General features: G+C 38.3%; 3 protein-coding genes across 3 annotated transcripts; all 3 read right to left on the reverse strand.

Moving 5' to 3' along the window:
- Positions 1–10,066: 10,066 nt before the first annotated feature.
- Positions 10,067–12,351, reverse strand: LOC126632711 (probable BOI-related E3 ubiquitin-protein ligase 2). Its single transcript, XM_050303171.1, has 2 exons — positions 11,782–12,351; positions 10,067–10,755 (listed from the first exon to the last, which is right to left on the reverse strand). The coding sequence occupies exons 1-2, from the start codon at positions 12,118–12,120 to the stop codon at positions 10,240–10,242; spliced, it is 855 nt and encodes a 284-aa protein (XP_050159128.1). The 5' UTR covers positions 12,121–12,351; the 3' UTR covers positions 10,067–10,239.
- Positions 12,352–13,842: 1,491 nt separating this feature from the next.
- Positions 13,843–16,229, reverse strand: LOC126631656 (uncharacterized). Its single transcript, XM_050301779.1, has 6 exons — positions 15,783–16,229; positions 15,451–15,585; positions 15,239–15,314; positions 14,965–15,059; positions 14,382–14,549; positions 13,843–14,289 (listed from the first exon to the last, which is right to left on the reverse strand). The coding sequence occupies exons 1-6, from the start codon at positions 16,117–16,119 to the stop codon at positions 14,129–14,131; spliced, it is 972 nt and encodes a 323-aa protein (XP_050157736.1). The 5' UTR covers positions 16,120–16,229; the 3' UTR covers positions 13,843–14,128.
- A 921-nt stretch (positions 16,230–17,150) lies between these two features.
- On the reverse strand, positions 17,151–19,258 carry LOC126631655 (protein kinase STUNTED-like). Its single transcript, XM_050301778.1, has 5 exons — positions 18,679–19,258; positions 18,315–18,563; positions 18,047–18,207; positions 17,722–17,946; positions 17,151–17,634 (listed from the first exon to the last, which is right to left on the reverse strand). The coding sequence occupies exons 1-5, from the start codon at positions 19,070–19,072 to the stop codon at positions 17,200–17,202; spliced, it is 1,464 nt and encodes a 487-aa protein (XP_050157735.1). The 5' UTR covers positions 19,073–19,258; the 3' UTR covers positions 17,151–17,199.
- Positions 19,259–21,628: the final 2,370 nt, after the last annotated feature.

Raw genomic sequence — 21,628 nt, forward strand, 5'->3', positions numbered from 1 at the left:
CTAAGCCGTTTTGCTCAGGAGTGTATAGACAAGAAATTTGATGTACCATCCCTTTGGCTTTGAGAAAAGCTTGTAGTTTATGACTTATATACTCCCCCCCACCATCTGTTTGTAAACACTGAATGGTTGCAGAAAACTGAGCTTGAACAAAGGCATAAAATGAGACAAATGTATCAATAGATTGTGCATTTAGTTAGTTAGTTAGTTACATGTATTTGAGCTGCTATATAAGTCTAAATGTAATGACTTCATGAGTAAGAAATACATAATACAGATATTCATCTCTCTCTCTCTGCTTACTTTCTCTCACTAAGTTCTTGATAATTCTCTCTCTGATATATCTGCATACATATTAACATGGTATCAATCGCCGGATCAGCTAACGCTACTCTGTTCGATCCTTCTGATTTCTTCCGCTTCTCCAAATTGATATAATATCATTCGCCGGTTTTCTTCTCTACGTGTTTCGGCGTCGTTGCTGCTCGTGATTGTGTTCTTTCTTTGTACGAGTACACTCTTCTTCTTCTCTTCATTTCTAGGGTTTGCTGCAAATTGGGATCTGTGACGTTGTGTTGAAGATTTGCTGCACACCAGGTGTTTGTTTTGGTGTCTCAGTGACAAGTTGTTCTTCGAACTTTGCCAATATGGTAACTGCATCACAACTTCAGATTCTTCAATCTCCAATTACTGCTCTTATTTCCACAATTCCTACATCTGTGAATATTAAGCTTGATGATACAAATTACTTGAATTGGCAATTTCAAATGCAATTGTTGTTAGAAGGTCATGGGATTATGCAGTTTGTTGATGGTTCTAATCTCTGTCCTCCTCGATTTCTTGTTAATTCGAGTGACTCTGGTATGGTATCTGGTAATTCTTCTTCTCAACTTGAGAATGATGCATATGTTGTTTGGAAACTGCATGATAGAGCCTTGATGCAACTGATTACTGCGACTTTATCACCTGCTGCCATTTCCTGTGCTATTGGAAGTTCTAGTGCCTGTGATCTTTGGAATCGGTTGAAAGAACAGTTTTCTACTGTTTCAAGAACCAGCATCTTTCAGATGAAATCGAATCTGCAAACCATTAAGAAAGGTTCAGATTCTGTGTCTAAATATTTGCAGCGCATTAAGGAGGCTCGAGATTACTTGTCTGCTGCTGGAGTTTACTTTGCTGATGAGGATATTGTCATCTTGGCCCTTAATGGTTTACCTCTTGAGTACAATACTTTTCGATGTGTTATTCGAGGACGGGAAAGTGTCATTTCTCTTAAAGACTTTAGGTCTCAATTACTCGCAGAAGAACTAATTGTGGAGAGCAATGTTTCATCTCAGTTTTTGTCTGCCTTGGTTGCTAATACCAATACCATATCTGAACCTAAGTCTTATCACACTCAATCACAACCTGGTCATGTGCCCTATAGTTCTTCTAATGGCTCATCTAATGGTCATACTGGTGGTTTCAGACAGTTTGCCAATAACAGGCAGAAGGGTAAAGGAAAGTTCAATCCAGGGTATCGGTATCCTGCATCAAGACCACAGTTCTTTAATCAGAATCATGTTCCTACATCTGGTGTTCTTGGTCCATCTCCAACTGTGCCTTTTGTTCAATCTGTGTTTTGTCAGTTGTGTAATGCATATGGTCATACTGCACCATTTTGTAACTCCAAGACAGTGGATAAATCTAGTTGTCAGATTTGTGGAAAGAACAACCACACAACTTGGTTTTGTTTTTACAATGATAAAGGTCCTTCATACATTGGTCCACAGCACCCATCTATGGCTCAGTACTCCTATGCTCCTTCAGCACCTCAGTTCCCTTCTCAACCTGCGATGCAAGCCATGCATACAGTGGTTCCATCCTCTTCTCAGGCATCTTCATCTCAGTCTTCCCCTCAAATTTGGCTTGCTGATTCTGGGGCTACGAATCACATGACCACTGAGCTCAGTAACCTGTCTTTAGCCTCTCCATATCCAACCAATGAGACAGTTCACACTGCTAATGGAGAAGGTTTGACAGTATCTCATGTTGGCAGCACTGTTATTCATACACCAGTTCATCCTATCAAATTAAATTCTGTTTTATATGTGCCCAAATTGTCTCAGAATTTATTATCAGTGCATAGAATCTGTCTTGATAACAACTGCTGGTTGATTTTTGATGCGTTCTGTTTTTGGATTCAGGACAAGGCCACAGGGAGGATTCTCTACAAAGGGCTATGCAGTAATGGACTTTATCCCATCTCATCCCTTGCCAAACATCCTGGTTCTTATTCCCCGAGTAAATTCAAGGTTTCTGCATTTCTGGGACAGCTCATTAGTTCATCTCTTTGGCATAGTAGGTTAGGTCACCCTACCAATAATATTGTGTCTACTATGCTCAATAAAGCTAATATTCGGTGTTCCAAGGATGATGTACCCTCAGTCTGTCATAGTTGTCTAGAAGGAAAGTTTACCAAATTGCCTTTTCAATCTAGTCCTCATCAATCTCAAATACCTTTTGAAGTTGTACACAGTGATCTTTGGGGCCCTGCACCCTGTAATTCAATTGATGGTTTCAAATTCTATGTAACTATCATTGATGAATGTACTAGATTCTGTTGGGTATTCCCACTTATAAATAAATCAGAGTTTTTTGATACATTTGTCTCATTTTATGCCTTTGTTCAAGCTCAGTTTTCTGCAACCATTCAGTGTTTACAAACAGATGGTGGGGGGGAGTATATAAGTCATAAACTACAAGCTTTTCTCAAAGCCAAAGGGATGGTACATCAAATTTCTTGTCCATACACTCCTGAGCAAAACGGCTTAGCCGAAAGAAAACATAGGCATCTTATAGAAACTACTATTACCCTGCTGCAATATGCTAAACTTCCATCTCAGTTTTGGTCTTTTGCTTGTCAAGCTGCTGCCTATTTAATCAATAGGATGCCTACACCAGTTTTAAATCATAAGTCTCCATTTGAGTTACTCTTTGGTACATCTCCTGTGATTACTCATCTTAGAGTTTTTGGGTGTTCGTGTTTTCCTTTACTAAAGCCCTATAACACTTCCAAATTACAACCTAAAACAACTCAGTGTGTTTTTCTGGGGTATGCCTCTAAATATAAAGGCTTTATTTGTTTTGATGTCTTGAAGGGGAGGATCTTTATATCTCGGCATGTTGTGTTTGATGAATCCATATTTCCGTATCAACAATTACTAGCTCAGTCTAAGTGTGTCACTTCTGATATTCATCCTTCATTACCCTTAGTAGCTGCATCAATACCGTATATCATCCCTCCTCCACCACTTTCCACCCTCGACTCTTCTACTTTGAATACCACAGATGCTTCATCTTCTCCGTCCATTACTGTCTCAGCAAGCTCTTCCTCCTTACTCCCTGTGGATCCTGAGTTTGGTCCTAATCATCTACAACCGGTGTTGCCTATTGCTACTTTAAATATGCATCCTATGCAAACTCGGAGCAAGAATGGTATTGTGAAGAAGAAAGCTTTCCTCAGCTCTCTCAATGCTTCCGGTTATGTTGATTTGTCTCTGTGTGAGCCTGCCACTTATAAATCTGCCCTCAAGGTCCCTGTTTGGTATAACGCTATGCAAGAAGAAATTGAGGCCCTGCATACTCAAGACACTTGGAGTTTGGTTCCTTTACCTTTTCAGAAAAACTTAGTGGGCTGCAAATGGATTTTCAAGCTTAAGAAGAACTCTGATGGTTCTATTTCTCGGCATAAAGCTCGGCTGGTAGCCAAGGGCTTTAGTCAAGAACCTGGCCTGGATTATGGGGAAACGTTTAGCCCCGTAATCAAGCCTACTACTATTCGCTTAATATTAGCTTTGGCTGCCCATTTTAATTGGTCATTAAGGCAGCTCGATGTTAAAAATGCCTTCCTCCATGGCTTGTTGCACGAAGAGGTATATATGGCTCAGCCTCCGGGGTTTGAAGATCCCACTCATCCTGAGTTTGTATGCAAACTACACAAATCCTTATATGGTTTGAAACAGGCACCTCGGGCATGGAATGAACGGTTCACCAATTTTCTGCCTTCTCTTGGTTTTACTTCCACTTATGCTGATTCTTCTCTGTTTGTTAAGCACATTGGTACTGAGATTGTCATTCTCCTACTCTATGTTGATGACATAATTGTCACCGGCAGTGCTTCTTCTGTCATTCAACAGGTCATTGACTCTCTTACACATGAATTTGATATTAAAGATCTGGGCAATCTGCACTACTTCCTTGGCATTCAAATTGATCGAATTGGTCCAGGTTTTTTCTTGTCTCAGACCAAGTATATACAGGAGTTATTACAGAAGGCAGAAATGGTTGATTGCAAGCCGTGTGATACACCTTGCTTACCTAACAATCGCTTACTCAAGGATGATGGTTCTCCTTTCAACAATCCGGCAGCTTATCGAAGTATAGTAGGTGCATTGCAGTATCTTACTTTCACCCGGCCGGACATTGCTTTTTCTGTTCATCAAGTGTGTCAGTTTATGCAGGCTCCTATGATTTCTCACTATACTGCAGTCAAACGAATACTGCGATACTTAAAGGGTACTATGACCTTTGGTATATCATACTCTGCTAGTGACTTACAGTTAAAAGCTTTTAGTGATGCAGACTGGGCTGGTGACCCTAATGATCGACGGTCTACAACGGGCCTAGTTGTGTTCTTAGGTGGCAATCCCATTTCCTGGTCATCTAAGAAGCAGCATACCGTGTCACGATCCTCTACCGAGGCGGAATATCGGGCCATGTCTTCCACTTCCGCTGAACTTGATTGGCTCCAACAGCTTCTTCAGTTTCTGCACATCCCACTTCCGACAGCTCCAGTTCTCTTTTGTGATAATTTGTCCGCCATAGCTTTGTCCTTCAATCCTGTTCAACATCAGCGTACGAAGCACATTGAGATAGATGTTCACTTTGTGCGTGAAAGGGTTGCTCAACATCGTCTCCTGGTTCAGTTTGTTTCTTCCAGGGAGCAGTTTGCGGATATCCTTACAAAAGGCCTTAGTTCTCCTTTGTTTCGGTCTCATTGTACCAATCTCATGCTTGGTTCATCCAAACCTGAGATTGTGGGGGGCTGTTAGGATATATATGTGTGTGGGATTATGACACTTGTCAATAGATTGTGCATTTAGTTAGTTAGTTAGTTACATGTATTTGAGCTGCTATATAAGTCTAAATGTAATGACTTCATGAGTAAGAAATACATAATACAGATATTCATCTCTCTCTCTCTGCTTACTTTCTCTCACTAAGTTCTTGATAATTCTCTCTCTGATATATCTGTTAGGATATATATGTGTGTGGGATTATGACACTTGTCAATAGATTGTGCATTTAGTTAGTTAGTTAGTTACATGTATTTGAGCTGCTATATAAGTCTAAATGTAATGACTTCATGAGTAAGAAATACATAATACAGATATTCATCTCTCTCTCTCTGCTTACTTTCTCTCACTAAGTTCTTGATAATTCTCTCTCTGATATATCTGCATACATATTAACATGGTATCAATCGCCGGATCAGCTAACGCTACTCTGTTCGATCCTTCTGATTTCTTCCGCTTCTCCAAATTGATATAATATCATTCGCCGGTTTTCTTCTCTACGTGTTTCGGCGTCGTTGCTGCTCGTGATTGTGTTCTTTCTTTGTACGAGTACACTCTTCTTCTTCTCTTCATTTCTAGGGTTTGCTGCAAATTGGGATCTGTGACGTTGTGTTGAAGATTTGCTGCACACCAGGTGTTTGTTTTGGTGTCTCAGTGACAAGTTGTTCTTCGAACTTTGCCAATATGGTAACTGCATCACAACTTCAGATTCTTCAATCTCCAATTACTGCTCTTATTTCCACAATTCCTACATCTGTGAATATTAAGCTTGATGATACAAATTACTTGAATTGGCAATTTCAAATGCAATTGTTGTTAGAAGGTCATGGGATTATGCAGTTTGTTGATGGTTCTAATCTCTGTCCTCCTCGATTTCTTGTTAATTCGAGTGACTCTGGTATGGTATCTGGTAATTCTTCTTCTCAACTTGAGAATGATGCATATGTTGTTTGGAAACTGCATGATAGAGCCTTGATGCAACTGATTACTGCGACTTTATCACCTGCTGCCATTTCCTGTGCTATTGGAAGTTCTAGTGCCTGTGATCTTTGGAATCGGTTGAAAGAACAGTTTTCTACTGTTTCAAGAACCAGCATCTTTCAGATGAAATCGAATCTGCAAACCATTAAGAAAGGTTCAGATTCTGTGTCTAAATATTTGCAGCGCATTAAGGAGGCTCGAGATTACTTGTCTGCTGCTGGAGTTTACTTTGCTGATGAGGATATTGTCATCTTGGCCCTTAATGGTTTACCTCTTGAGTACAATACTTTTCGATGTGTTATTCGAGGACGGGAAAGTGTCATTTCTCTTAAAGACTTTAGGTCTCAATTACTCGCAGAAGAACTAATTGTGGAGAGCAATGTTTCATCTCAGTTTTTGTCTGCCTTGGTTGCTAATACCAATACCATATCTGAACCTAAGTCTTATCACACTCAATCACAACCTGGTCATGTGCCCTATAGTTCTTCTAATGGCTCATCTAATGGTCATACTGGTGGTTTCAGACAGTTTGCCAATAACAGGCAGAAGGGTAAAGGAAAGTTCAATCCAGGGTATCGGTATCCTGCATCAAGACCACAGTTCTTTAATCAGAATCATGTTCCTACATCTGGTGTTCTTGGTCCATCTCCAACTGTGCCTTTTGTTCAATCTGTGTTTTGTCAGTTGTGTAATGCATATGGTCATACTGCACCATTTTGTAACTCCAAGACAGTGGATAAATCTAGTTGTCAGATTTGTGGAAAGAACAACCACACAACTTGGTTTTGTTTTTACAATGATAAAGGTCCTTCATACATTGGTCCACAGCACCCATCTATGGCTCAGTACTCCTATGCTCCTTCAGCACCTCAGTTCCCTTCTCAACCTGCGATGCAAGCCATGCATACAGTGGTTCCATCCTCTTCTCAGGCATCTTCATCTCAGTCTTCCCCTCAAATTTGGCTTGCTGATTCTGGGGCTACGAATCACATGACCACTGAGCTCAGTAACCTGTCTTTAGCCTCTCCATATCCAACCAATGAGACAGTTCACACTGCTAATGGAGAAGGTTTGACAGTATCTCATGTTGGCAGCACTGTTATTCATACACCAGTTCATCCTATCAAATTAAATTCTGTTTTATATGTGCCCAAATTGTCTCAGAATTTATTATCAGTGCATAGAATCTGTCTTGATAACAACTGCTGGTTGATTTTTGATGCGTTCTGTTTTTGGATTCAGGACAAGGCCACAGGGAGGATTCTCTACAAAGGGCTATGCAGTAATGGACTTTATCCCATCTCATCCCTTGCCAAACATCCTGGTTCTTATTCCCCGAGTAAATTCAAGGTTTCTGCATTTCTGGGACAGCTCATTAGTTCATCTCTTTGGCATAGTAGGTTAGGTCACCCTACCAATAATATTGTGTCTACTATGCTCAATAAAGCTAATATTCGGTGTTCCAAGGATGATGTACCCTCAGTCTGTCATAGTTGTCTAGAAGGAAAGTTTACCAAATTGCCTTTTCAATCTAGTCCTCATCAATCTCAAATACCTTTTGAAGTTGTACACTCCGTCTGCTGTCTGCAACTCTTCTGCTCCTTGAGATTATTGGGAAAAAGGAAAGGGATATATCAGCGTTGGGATTTTCCATGCAGAAACAAAAGCAGAAGCAGAAGCAGAAGATATCCCTTCTCGAAAAGACCATTACGCCACTGCACGTACTTATTACGGGAACAGTTGCTTTGTGTGAATTAACAAGATCTCCCTTCTCTAATCTTGTCACTGTTTTCTCTAATATGTTTTTCTTTGTTTGTTGAATTAACAATCTCATACTCTTTCATATTAACAAATATGTACAATTCAACATAATTCTAAGCAAGATTATATAAAACTTGAAATGAAATATGTGAAATGGCTATATGCTCTTTGGTCCTATGCTCAATTTGCCCTTAATTATCTCAAACTTATACCGTTAGAGGCAGATGCACACTGAGACCTAGGTAGTCCTAGAACCATCCAGAGTTCATAAAATATATATGTAAAGGTCTTCCGAAAATCCTCCAAATGTTTTGTATGGGTCTTTGAGCTATTTTTATATTTAAAAACCTTAGACCTTTTATACTAGGACCGCACAAGAATCGAATTTTGGATTCGCTACTGTTTAATGTGTACAAAGTCACACATTTTTTTATTTTTTTTTCTCACATGAGAGTGTGTAAGCACACCAACGGGTTGCCAACGGATTCCACACAAATGAGTTGGTATTGCCGATGTTCTCCCACTTTAGCTACCTGAGAGAAACTGAGTATGAGATTTTACTAAAAAAAACTTGGCAATGTGTGTGTGTGTGTGTGGGAACCATTTCCATTTCTTATAAACCTCTTTATGGCTCTCCTCATGGCCGGTATGGGACAAATTTATAGCTCTAATCAAATTTGGTTGTGAGAAAACAAAAGGGCCTCGTTTGCACCAGCTGAGATGCTGCACAGCCTGCATTTCCAAAGCTTGCTTCCTTTCACTCTCTCGTCTCGTGTCCTTTTCAAATGGTCAAGCTTTCATTGAAAGCGGTGAAGAAAATAAAGATTATGATTCCAAAAAGTGGCGGTGGTGACAGAAGCTGCAGTCCTTGTAATCTTATAATTACAAACGCCAAAATTTGCTTCATATTTTTCCTTTTGTCAGTTGTTGCCTTAGAACCGTACGCTCTCTGTGTACGCCTATTTAAAACAGAGACAGAGAGAGTTAGCTTTCCTGTCACGGACATGGATTGTGTGCCCTCCACTTCCAGTGCTCTTCTCGTACCGTTTTATTTATATGATTATGATTAAATTATGTTTATATTTTATATTTTTTTTATAAATATAATAAAATAAAAATAAATAGTAATATAAAATATTAATGTGATTTAATCGTGACCACACAAAACAGGAAAGCACAGAAAAAACATCGAAAGTGAAGGGTAGTCAATCCTTGTCCTTCTTGTCACACGGTATAAAAAGCATGCACGCTCCTTCTGGCATCAAATCCTCTGAGATGCCAAACCCAAATCAGGTATATGCAGAATTATAAGGCCAAGACTCTTTTGAGAGAGACACCTCCCTTCATCAAGTTTGCAAGACACCGTGACATATCGAGTTAATAATGCTTTTATTTTAAATGGAGTTCTATGGTCGGTCCGCACCGCGACAATTGAATGTCGAAAGCGTTTTGCTTATTGCAAAACCTTTTACTTTGCTTGCTTCTCCCGCGCTTATTTTATTGCATTATTGATTTGAAATATTACATGACATTAAACATATAAGCAATCCTTCTTTTTAAACATTTTTCCCTTTGTACATAATTTGGCGGCTGAAAAATCAATAGCAACTCCTGCTAGTGGTCAATCACAAATAGACATGTGTACAAGAAAATAATTTTTTAATCATAGATTAAACACGTATTCATCTGTGATTGGCTAACAGCAAGAGTTACTGTTGATTTTTTTAGCAGACAAGTATTGTCCTTTCTCTTTTTAATCATATATTAAACACGTATTCATCTGTAATTGGCTAAGACAGAGTCAGAAATTTCTTCTAGTGGGAGCAACAAAAAACAACTAAATAAACCTTATTATAGTATGGTTATATGTAATATGATATTAATGATGATTTCAAATAATGAGGTATAACAATTCTAATGTTCCAAAAATTTCAATATATTTGTGAAAAATGGCAAAATGATGAGAAAAAGATAAGTACATGATAGACGGAAGACGAAACAAAAATACTATTGCTTATATAATATTTGATATTAAATATAAGTACAACGAATGTATGTTGGATATTAGATATATATATTTTCTTCAAAGATAACCCATGTATATTATATAATTGTAGTCTGCAACTAAACAAACGAATTACTTAAATAAAAACATCTGACTCAGTGAGCCTTCATTAGCTCTGTCCATACCATTTAAAACGCAAAATATATACACAACACAAGCCACAAATATATGGAAATTCATTGCATAAATTAAGGACGCTAAAATAAAAACCAGGAAATTCGACGGATGAAATCTAAAATCGCACTTTAAAATCCAATATATACTAAAAATCCATGATTTTTTTGGAAGCACTTTTTTGCTTGGCACTGTTGCTTGCTACTAGACAAAAAAGACCTCCATGCTTGCCTCCTTGGCGGAACCACAAACGGGGCAAAATCCAAGAAACCCTTCACAGAACTTGCACGAACAGAGATGCCTGCACGGCAGAAAAAGCACGCACGAGCTCCGCGCGCGGCAGCTTTTGCATACCAACTTTCTCCTTTTCTCTTCCGCCAATTGATCTTCCTCCGTAATTGCTACTACTCTGTTTTCACAGCAGGACTCCGCGTCGTCGGTTTCGCTGCTGACGAGAACCAGTCGTTCTCTGACCTGCTCGAGCGCGTTGTTCAGGTCCATCACCATTGATTCGTTCGCCTTCGCCACCCGCTGCCACGTATCGCTTTCCATCTCCGCTTTTCTCAGGCAGTCCTGGAGCTCCATCGCTTTCTTTGTCGCCTGTCCTAACTCTTCTTCTTTCTGCCTAATTAAATTTAACGTTCTGGATTCTAAGTTGCTCAACAGAGCTGCTAGTTGCTGCTTCCTCTGCTCTTGCAATGCGAACTTCAGCTTTTCACTCTGCTTTCAAGAAATTAAATAAATGAGGAAAGAAAAAAAGTATCCGTTATCTTTAAACATTTTCTCAGAGGAAAAATAAATCCTCATTTGTTCACTGCTGGTGTCATTTATTCATGGTTGCTTATAAGAAAATATAAATTACGAAGAGATTGGTAATGTTATCTTAGTTTGTAAAATTATTTTAGTAAACTTTTTTACTCTTTTTCTAGCAAAAAAAAGAAAAGAATTCTCACTCTATTTTTAAAGAAAAAGCATTGAATTAGAAATTAATCACACTAAATATAAACATAAAAACACTAAAGAACACTCTATACACATTAATCTATTTAAATTTTAAGAAGTTTTAGTAATATTTTCAATATTGTTCACTTTTAACGAAAATGAAATTTTCCTCCTAAAAGCCACTCATGTTACTTTTTATTTATAACATTATTTTATCATTTTGATTAAAATTCTAAATTTTCAAGTTATTTTCATTAATTTTCTTTAAATTTTATTTTCATTAAAAACTTCTCTTTTAACAAAATGCAATTTTAAAGGTATAATAAATAATGTCAATTAAAAGTACACATATGATTTTTCGTTAAAAATAAACAACACTATAAGTGTTTTGTTAAAACGAAAAACTACCGAAACGTCAAAAAAAGCTTCTTTTTTAACAAAAAAATCATTTTTAAATGTATAATGAATAGTCACAGTTAAAGATAAACATATGATTTTTATTAAAAATATGAACTCTACCATGAGTATTTTGTTAAAACTCCCTTTGTCAACCATTAAATTATTATTGAAATATTTGGTTAACGTTATTTTTTTTGGGTGACCATCAAACATTTTACAAATATGATCTCAATAACATTTTTCTTAATTATAGTCGTCGTCTCTAAATTTATTATGCAAAAGCAATTATAAGTGAAATATTTTTTGTATTAACTTTTGAGAGAGAACAAATAAAATTAGCGCAACAAACACCATGAAAAATAAAGAACCCAAAAACAGAAAAAGAAAATTAACAACAATAATCACCTGGAATTGAATAATGCAGTCGAGCTCGTGCCTTTGCAAGTCCAGCAGAGCCCCTAAGTTTTCCGAGAACTGCGTTGGGAGAAAGCTACTGAAAGTGGAAGGCGAAACCGAAGCTCCTAATGGGTTGCAGAAATCAAAGCCCGTCGTGTTTAAATTCTGACTCTGATTCTGTGCCGCCGGAAGACGGAGGTGAAAGTGATTTTGAGGAGGAGGAAGGGCGGGAGGAGGAGGGCTCGGAATGCCGGAAAATATGTCGTCGAGGCCGGAAACAGGGTGGAGCAGCGCCGCCGCCGACGACCAATCTTCAGAAAAATACAAACTTTGTGCCTGAACTGCCATGTTTTTCTCAGACAAGCTTAATCTTCTGCCTTCACATATTTCATGGGACTTTTTAATACGAAACGAGATGGGGTAGGTTTAGAAAAGCAGGAGGGTTCAATGTTCTTGTTATATCAGAAAAGATGCATGACCCTTTCTTTCTCTCTCTAAAAACTCTCTTTCTCTCTCTCTCTCTAGACTCTCTCCCTCTCTCTTTGTTGGCATAACCTTTGCCTTCTTTGTTGCTTTGAGTTTCTGGTTTTACTGGAAGAGTGGTTTATATATAGAGAGGAAACGGACAAATCTTTCTTAATATAAATTAATTGCGACTAATTAATGCTAATTAAGGAACTAAAAAAAGGGTTAATTAATAAAGAAAGTTAGGAGCTTTGGGAGTCTTTTTCTCTGTTGCCCAAAATCCCAAAAGGGGAGACAGATGTGGGGGTGGCGGGAAAACGACGACGTACACATGCAGATTTGGGGACAGAAGGGTCACAGAATGATCGGGTCAGAGATTTCATAAAGAAAGTAAGAGAGAGAGAGAGAGAGAGGAGAGAGAGAAACGCGAAAGGGTCAGACGTTACGAAGAGGGAGAGGGGGAGGAGATTGAGAGAATCGGAGCGATTGGAGAAAGTGTCAGTTTGGTCATCGGGAAGGGCTGAAGAATAGCATTTCTATCCATTCCCTGTTTCCTATTTTTGTAAATTTCAACCAATTTAATTCACGCTTTTTTTAACAATCTACATACTAAAACCATGTTGCAAATAGGGGTACCACCAAGATTACATTTTCACGTGTTGTACCATGCATACCGATAGTTGGTCTCGCGTTGTTCGATTTCTGCTTAATTAGAAGATGCCACGCATTCACATGTATGCGAATATATATAGCAATGATCCATGGAGTATAAGGAAAATATTATTACGGTAAGGATTAACAATCTTAGAATAGGTGTTGATGATGCGATTGATGAAGATATGAGGATGGGTGAATGGACGTAGTCATGCACTAACATTATATTTGGATGAAGAAATTTAAAATTATTAAAGAATTTTAAAATAACGGTAATTGAAATTACTGGATTTTATTTTTTAGAATTTGTGAATTTTCTTATTTGGTTAACCTAAAAAAACAATAGAATTGAATACGGAATTTTTTATTTTTAAACTCTCAATCATGGAAATTGAGAAATGACACATATTTACAAGCAATTTAAACTTGGGAATTGGAGATCCCAAATTCCAAGTTTTTTTCCACACGGAAGTTCTAAATTTCTATATTTATGAATCAAAACAAAGGAATTAGTGCATGTCAATTTATAAATTCTGATTTTTACCCAAATTTTAAATTTATTTCTCTCATCCAAACATAGTGTAAGAGCATCTCCGCCGGTAATGCTCTTGCCCTGCCAATTGGGTTAAACAGCCTTAGGGCTGAATAATTCAGCTCCAACGGTTCCAGGAGATTGGATCAAAGATAATTACTGTTTATAGTGAATAGTAAGAGCAATTTCACTGCCACTGCCTTTATCCTTGCCCTCCAAAAACGAGTGGAGATGCCCTAAAAGGAGGCTTATATGTTGAACGGCAGTGAGTAGGGGTTGCCGTGCATCTACTACAATCTTCATAAGATAGCTATGCTTCTAACTACTCCAACCAGCATATTGAGACATTATTGATTACCAATACGTTGTATTATTATTGATATTGTCGATACTTTAATTATATAACTATTGGGTTCAGATGCTTGTGATTAGAAATTTATTTGAAAAGTAAATGAGGACCTAGATACATCTTTTTATGGAAAACTTGACTGAGCTTGTTCGTGGTCCAATTATTTGGCCCAGTACAATGACTTCTACATGGTCCGACCCAAATGATCCAAACCATAACACCTAAAAACAAACAAACAAAAACCTTCTTGCAAAGTCTCAATCTTTGATGATGCATATTACTAGTAACATACTAGGTAAAGTTCAAACAATGTATCATTTATTAGTGATATCCGAACCAGCAAATCTTTTCCGCCTTTAGGCCTTGACTCTAGCAGACTCTCCCACTGCACTTTCCATGCGAGCATACCATTCACCAATCCGCGTGTTCTCCACCATATCTTTGCCGGATTTAAGGTGTCGAATGGGCCTCAAAACACCAAATACAGCGAGATCGGCTAAATTAGGATTTGATCCACCTGTTCAAAGACAAGATTATCCGATAATTTCTTAGTTCTAATCATAAGGTAAGTCTTAAGTTAATCAAATATGATGTTTCAGATAAGCATACCAAGAAATTGTCTGCCATTGAGAGCATCAACCCATGTTTCTGCAGCTCCATACAAGGATGCACGTTCATCAGTAATATTGTGCCTCTTCTTCAGTTTCTTTGACACAAAATACATAGCAGCAGCTCCGGTATACTTCGCTACCATCCTTTCGTACAGACTAAAGTTTCCTACATGTAAGAGAATTCAAGAGATTTAAGCATTTAAGGGAAAGAACTTGGATTGCTTAAAATCAATGGTAAGCCAGCTTTAAGCACAAGCTCCAAAGTGACTTTGGAGGATTGGAATTAACTAAGTTCCAGTCAGAAGGAACCGAATTGAGACTTTTGAGCATTTGTTGCTGTAGGTTTAAGAAAATTCTAGTTACTCAAATCACATATGAGAGTTAGAGGCTTCCAATCGCGAATAACAGCATCAATACTAAACACCACAGATGTACAAATTCACACAAACAACTTACGCTAATTGAGCCAGAGTATTCCACAAACAGATCTCTTGTGAAAGGTGTTTATAAATAACTGCCGATTTGGGATTTTGGAAACAAAAGAGAAATGAAATCAGTAATGAAGTGGTGCGATATCATACCATGACTGGTGATGTAGTCAAACGACTCGAGAGCCTCTGAAACAGTTCTATATATGTTTGGTGATAAAACATGCACCAAGTGATTATCCACCCACCTACATCGCAACTAATCAGTTATTACCATGCCAAGAACCGCGTGATCCCAACACCAAACAAAATAAAAGTTTCAAAGTGAAATCTAGTCACTGCAAGAGATATCTCTTATTGTATCGAGCCTTAGTACGGTGCAAACAAAAAAGGTTTACAAAGTAGAATAGTGAAAGCAAAAACTAACCCGCGCCACTTCATTTCTTCTTCACCATTTAAAACGGGGTTCTCGTTGATCCTTAGGTACAGCTTATCAATTATATCTGAGAACACAAAACAAAACATGGAAACTTAACGATACACAAAGAACTTAATCTGAAATTGGATATGGTTAATAACTACAGCATCCAGCATCAAGAAGATACAAAATGGTAAGGAAATAACAAAATGTCCAAGAACCTGAAGAGTCAACCATCTGTTCGCCGTCGACTTTCAGGATTGGCACCTTCTTGTAATCGGACCAATTAATCTCCTTTTTGCTAATGGGGTTAACCTCCACAACTTTGTACGGAATGTTATAGTAATCCAAGAATGCTGTGATACAGGAAAAATTCAATGGCGGAAACAATCAAATAGCATAAAATCGAAAGCGCAATCCAAAAGCAGACTCCTTTAATTTCCAAAATAAGATCAATTTTGGTGGAATTCCGATTCCCAAATCATACAGTGACCAAATTAGAAAGTGAAAGTTGCAAAATTTCATCTTCAAGAATGAATTCCAGATACTTTACCTCTAACCTTGTTGCAGAAAGGGCAAGCTTCGTACTGGTAGAGCTCGACGTCTTTGGAGAGGAACTTTTCATGGGCGTGCGGCTCCTGAGCCAGAGAAGCGGCGGCGTTTGTGGAGAAGCACACGTGCCCTCCGGCACAGGGAGCCGCAGTGGAAGGTCTCGATAGGCCGAAGCGATCGCCGAGTCTCTGTGTGAAACACAGCGGATTGGAATTCGAGCACGTGCTCAACATCGCTGCTTGAACCAGACGGTGCTGAGTTGCGGAGGTGGCTGTGGTGGCGCCGCCCATAGAAACGGCGGCTCTGGTGAGCAAAGCGATTCCGCTAATCCTTCTCATGGTGAACGAATCGGATCACTGTAAAATCGTTCGCAAGTCTCCAACTTCTGGGTTCCGTTGAAATGGAAGAAGCCTGTTGGGGTTTAATCAGGGTTTTGGTGTCGGCAGGTATACGATTCCTAAAAATCTTGATTTTTTTTCAGTTGGGTTTAGGAGCCCTTGTTTCCGAAAAAGCCCAAATAAAACAAGTCAAACCCAAAAAGAGACGAAATCCAAGTAACTAGGTCAAGTGTGAGAATTTCGTCATGGACTTTTAGTTCAAGTGAGATTTTCGTTTTGACGGAAGTTCTAACGGAGTTGACGAAAATGATCATAGACGTACGTTTTGACAAGCCAAGAGACCAATGGTCATGAATTTTTAATTAAGAAACGATTACTCCAAGTCGATTAAAATTGAAATACCATTGGTACAGTTTCCTAAAGAAAAGTGACAGTACCTTTGATCATTCGCATTAAATTGCGAAAGCCCTGGGAACCAGATGCCTCACCTGCGCCCTCTTCTTCCGGAAGGGCAGATTTCCTCCCTCCAGAAAGGGCACGAGTTGTGCCTGCACCCAATCAACCTCCTAGTTCAAAGGCAACTGTTGGACTTCCAGGACTTGCTTCACAATGTGACCAAGCTTTGTCCAGTACAACATCAGACGGGATCAAAAGTATTGGTGAAAAGAGTGTTGGGAGAGAAGATTCAGAGTGGAAATCTGACAGAGAATCGACGGTACTGATGACGAAGAATGGCTCTTTGGGACACAGTCACAAATCAGATGCTGGTCTAAAAGGTCAAAAACTGATAGCGAGGTCTCATGTCATACAAGTAGCACGCAGTGGCCGAAAGCACAATTGTTGTCTGAGGGCGCCATATGTGCATTGCCCTACACGGTTCCGTTCTACTGTGTTTCTTCCATCTTTTGTGGCAGCACTAGCGGTTTTAAACTGTACAGTTGTTTGAGCATCAACTAAACACTGATTTATTCGTTCGTTAATTGATTTTATCAATTAATTCATACGAAAAACATCGGTCTATTTTGTATATATATGTATGTGTGTATATGTATGTATATATATATATATATGTATGTATATTTACATGTTTATGAAAGAAATTTCACTCAAAGAATAATGGTCAGGTATAGTCAAGTAGTCCTTTAACTTGTATCGGTGTGGTTTCTCTGCACTAGATGCTGTGTTTGTTGAACTCGATCTGCTGATGCTACCATCATTTGTATCGGACATTGCAGAAACCGAACGCCACCCAACTTCCGGGAATAGGTCGTCGTCTTCATCTCGACAACACATCTCTCTCGACTTGACAGCATGAAGATTAAAACACTCATTTGCGTCTGTCTCTCCCGTTAGTAGCTTCAGTACCTGGCTCGCTTTCGGTCGAAGACGAGGTGACTGGTTTATGCAAAGCCCTGCTGCCATTACCATTCTGCGCATTTGGGCAACATCGTAGTTCCCATTTAACTTTGGATCCAGCAATGCTTTAAGATCCATCACGTCTAACAAATTTCTTGCCTGTATCAAAGAACTTTAGATCAGAGGAGAATGCACAAAAAAAAAAAGAGTAGAGGATCGGAAGCTATACAAAGATTGAATGCTTACCCATTTGACCAAACTCTCTTGTCCTTTCGAAGCCTCATCTACGGGCTTTCGACCGGATAATAGTTCAAGGAGAATCACACCAAAGGCATAAACATCAATCTTGTCACTCACCATCCCATGCATGAAATATTCCGGAGCAATGTACCCAAAAGTCCCCACCACATCACTACTTATCACATAACCAGAATCCGTCGGTCCCCATGTAGCAAGCCCGAAATCAGATAACTGCAAACCAAAATAAACTCGGGATTCAACACAAAAATGTACAATTTTGGAAAGAAAGTGAAACATAAATGTACGGCGGGCAGATCATATATGGATATACCTGCGGCTGAAGCTCGTCGGAGAGAAGAATGTTTGAGGATTTAACATCGCGATGAATGATCGGTTGAGTGCATTCATTGTGCAAGTAAGTTAGAGCCTCTGCAACCGCAACAGCCACATTGAATCTCACTTCCCATGGGAGTATACATCCATCACTGCAATCTGCACTAAGATGAAATGAAATTCGAATTCAGACAAGTGACGAGCACTTCGTTTGAATTTCAAATGACTAGAGCCCGTTTGATAACCACTTCGTTCTAATTTCTTACCGTACAAGTTTCCTTCCAAGCTCCCTCTGGGAAAGAGGTCATATACCAAAATAAGGTTGCCATCTTCCACACATGCACCAAGTAGAGAAGCGATGTGTTTGTGCTGAATTGAAGACGCAAACTTGGTTTCCAAGAAAAAGTCATCCCAAGCTTCCTTGTACGATTTCAGAACCTTGACCGCCACTGATTCACCTCCTTCGAGACATCCTCTGTATACGCTGCTACACCCTCCCTCACCGATAAGATTTTCTGTTCACAAACCAATTGTTTAAATTCTTGCGAGCAAGAAAGCATTTTGAATAAAAGCACTTATGAGCAGTAGTTTTTTCTTACGAAAGTAATCCCAAACGAGCACTTAATATACCTGCAGAGAAGTGACAAGTTGCGCTACTGATTTCTGCATAGCTGAAAAGTCTGCAACCTGCTGAGTTTTCTGCAACAAGAATCTCCAATTCATCGGAAAGCTGTGTTGGTGCTACTGTCAAGCAATTTTCATCACCTTCCTGCGGCTGTGAATTTACCGAAAGAAATCGACGGCTAGGCAGGTCCATCATCACCCACTGTACCACGGACATATTTTCCCTGGATTTAAATTCTCTCATAGGAGTAGTACTCATAGCTTCCGCTGAGGCAGCAGCTATCCTCAAGAGCGGCCAACCCGGCCTCGACAATGGTGATTCATCATCCTCTCTCTCGGAAAACATGTCGAAGCTATCAAGTTTCCGGCGAAGTGGCCAACCAAGAGCTGGTTCTGGCATCTCAGTTTTGAACGGACAAGTGGAGCTCAAAAGCACTTCATCGCAACTGTCTCGGTAATTGGAACCTAATGAGTTTTCGGAAGAACAATGTAGATGATAAAATCAATAGTAGTTAGCCCTTCTTGATCATCATTCAACCTTTCAAACTTCAAAGCTTTGGACTTTTTAAAACCGGTATGCTGATGCTCCATAGAAAATATTATATGCATATGAGGCTGTTCAAAACTATATTATATATAATAACATAGAGCCACCAGGACTAATATATTACATAATTTCCACGTTCTACCTGTTGGTGAATTTGTCACGTTTACCTAATTGAAAAAATAGTGACAATTTTTTAGATTAATTGAAATAGTTAGAATACGAGGAGAGAATGTATGTTAGTCGACTATTATAATTTAAATTGGTGTAGAGAAGTCTAATAAAAAGAGGTTTTTAATTATTGCAAACGATATAGCACTTAAACATGGTTTGCATCCTAGATTATGTACTCGATGTTTGACAAGGGTTATTTTTGAGTGTTCCATTTGAATTCTAATAGAAGAAGTGGGGATCAACCGGTGGTTTTGTCACGGTACTTCACCCTTTTAAGAGTCAAGAAGACTCACATAAGCATTTCAACTTCCTCATGACCCTGCAAGAATCTCATTTTTTTTGTAGTACAAATGGGGAATTGGCCCAAAAATTGGATAGGGGTCAAGATGCAGTCAGACACCCACGGTTGATGAACTTGAAATTCGTTATCAACCACTAATTCATCCCATGATGGTTCATTAACTTTATCTTGATCTTGATTGCTGAGTTACGTCAAATCTTACAATATTACCAAAATCCAAAAGAAAATACATGGTTAGTTTGCAATTTGTAAATTAAATGTTTTAATTAAGAACAAAACACAAGAGGACAAACAATATATATTACCAAACACAGGGCGATACACGTTGACCCGGACCTTTACATTTGAATATTTGACGGCCAAGTCATTTTTTTCATACAAAAATCTTACCCACCTAACCATAAAACCATATTTTTTTCCATAAAGGAAATTGCCGCCAAATAAAAGATTTGGTACACCTAATGTGACTAATCTTGGATAAGTCCGAGCTACTGCCTTTCGATATTGAAAGAGGTTCCTTTCCTATCTTATTTGTGAGGATATTAGGAATTTTTAAATTATGTTTGTTTATCATGCATTTACAGTAATAAATAATTTTAAATATTTTTATTTAAAATTAAATATAAATAGTACTGACGAAAATTAGTTGCATAATTTAAGAATTTCAAAATTCTTAGATCAGGAGAAGATCGACCAGGCTACAGTGTTGCCTATACACGTCACCACCCAACATTGTAAATTCGTGAAAATTGTACCATGACTCAGTGTATGATGTGATGGTTGAATTTCCAATCAAGTATTCAACGAAAAAGAATTCACCATTAAAAAATTTTGTTGTAAATTATGTAGTAGCAGAATGCGAACATTGGAAGGTCTAAGTTTTTATATAGAATTAGAGCGGAAACGTGTAAAAAAAAAAATTATTTATTTATTAAGGTATTTGGTCGAACACTTGGTAATTTATTGTCGTCTATATTACGTACATGTCAACAGATACCGACATATGCCAAAACAATCTGATAAGTGTTATTGAGAAATTTTGTTGAGTACTCTCGCCGCAACTTGTTGAGTGTTGCTGATATATGCTAGCAGACATTACATCAAATACTTGGTGGGCACAAAAAGGATCCTTACTAAACATTCAAAAGATCCTCGAAAAACATTCACCCGTATATTTCCTAAACCTCGAGTAATTCTGAGACCATTTCAATCACAATGTACATCCACCACCGAAACCATACTTCGATGCTACTAAAAATTCCACAAATTTGTGGCTCATGTACTTTCCATGCATCGTTTTTCCACTTGAGGCCACCATGTTGTAACATTCAAAAGGCGTAAGGGGTTCTTCTTAAGTTCTCAATCTCAATAAAATGGTCCATAAATTAATCAAAGCTACTAGAAAGTTTAGAACTTTCAAATTAAAAAACCATAGTGTTCAATAGACATTAACGATGAAGAAGGGTTAGTTATAGTAAAGAGACGAAGAATCCAAGTTTGGAGATAGAGAGTAGATAAGAAAAAAACTTCGGTAAGATGTGGATGAGAGAGGCAAATTTTTTTATTTGGGCATGAAATATGAAACTTTTTCACTTTTTAGCTTTTGGGATATCGATTGGAGAGGACGAGGCAATGCAAGTCACAACCGTGGCAATATCATGTCACGATCATTGGTTTAAGAGTTCGTAAGCACATTTCGTTACAAAAACGATTATAGGGGTAAGTTTTGCCTATTTGACACCTATATGTTGTCGAATTTTGCCTCAACTAATAAACAGTTTGTATACTTTCAATTTTATCCACAAGGGATAAATTAAAAATGCTAGAAAAGAGAGAGATTAATAGACAACTCAACGACGGTGTTCGACAAAAAAAAACTTAAAATTATAATGGACTTGTAACTATTGTCCCGTAATTTAGATTTGAAAATTCAGATT

This window comes from Malus sylvestris, chromosome 8 (genome assembly GCF_916048215.2).
Source record: "Malus sylvestris chromosome 8, drMalSylv7.2, whole genome shotgun sequence".
NCBI lineage: Eukaryota > Viridiplantae > Streptophyta > Magnoliopsida > Rosales > Rosaceae > Malus > Malus sylvestris.

Excerpts from the sequence above, each read along its gene's own strand:
- LOC126631655 (XM_050301778.1), bottom strand. The coding sequence starts at position 19,072 with ATGCCAGAACCAGCTCTTGGTTGGCCACTTCGCCGGAAACTTGATAGC. Across the intron at positions 18,208-18,314 it reads CTTGGAAGGAAACTTGTACG|ATTGCAGTGATGGATGTATA; the intron begins GTAAGAAATTAG and ends ATCTTAGTGCAG. Across the intron at positions 17,635-17,721 it reads AAGAGAGTTTGGTCAAATGG|GCAAGAAATTTGTTAGACGT; the intron begins GTAAGCATTCAA and ends TCTTTGATACAG.
- LOC126631656 (XM_050301779.1), bottom strand. The coding sequence starts at position 16,119 with ATGAGAAGGATTAGCGGAATCGCTTTGCTCACCAGAGCCGCCGTTTCT. Across the intron at positions 14,550-14,964 it reads TGACTACATCACCAGTCATG|GAAACTTTAGTCTGTACGAA; the intron begins GTATGATATCGC and ends TCTTACATGTAG. Across the intron at positions 14,290-14,381 it reads CAATGGCAGACAATTTCTTG|GTGGATCAAATCCTAATTTA; the intron begins GTATGCTTATCT and ends GTCTTTGAACAG.
- LOC126632711 (XM_050303171.1), bottom strand. The coding sequence starts at position 12,120 with ATGGCAGTTCAGGCACAAAGTTTGTATTTTTCTGAAGATTGGTCGTCG. Across the intron at positions 10,756-11,781 it reads ACTGCATTATTCAATTCCAG|AGTGAAAAGCTGAAGTTCGC; the intron begins GTGATTATTGTT and ends TCTTGAAAGCAG.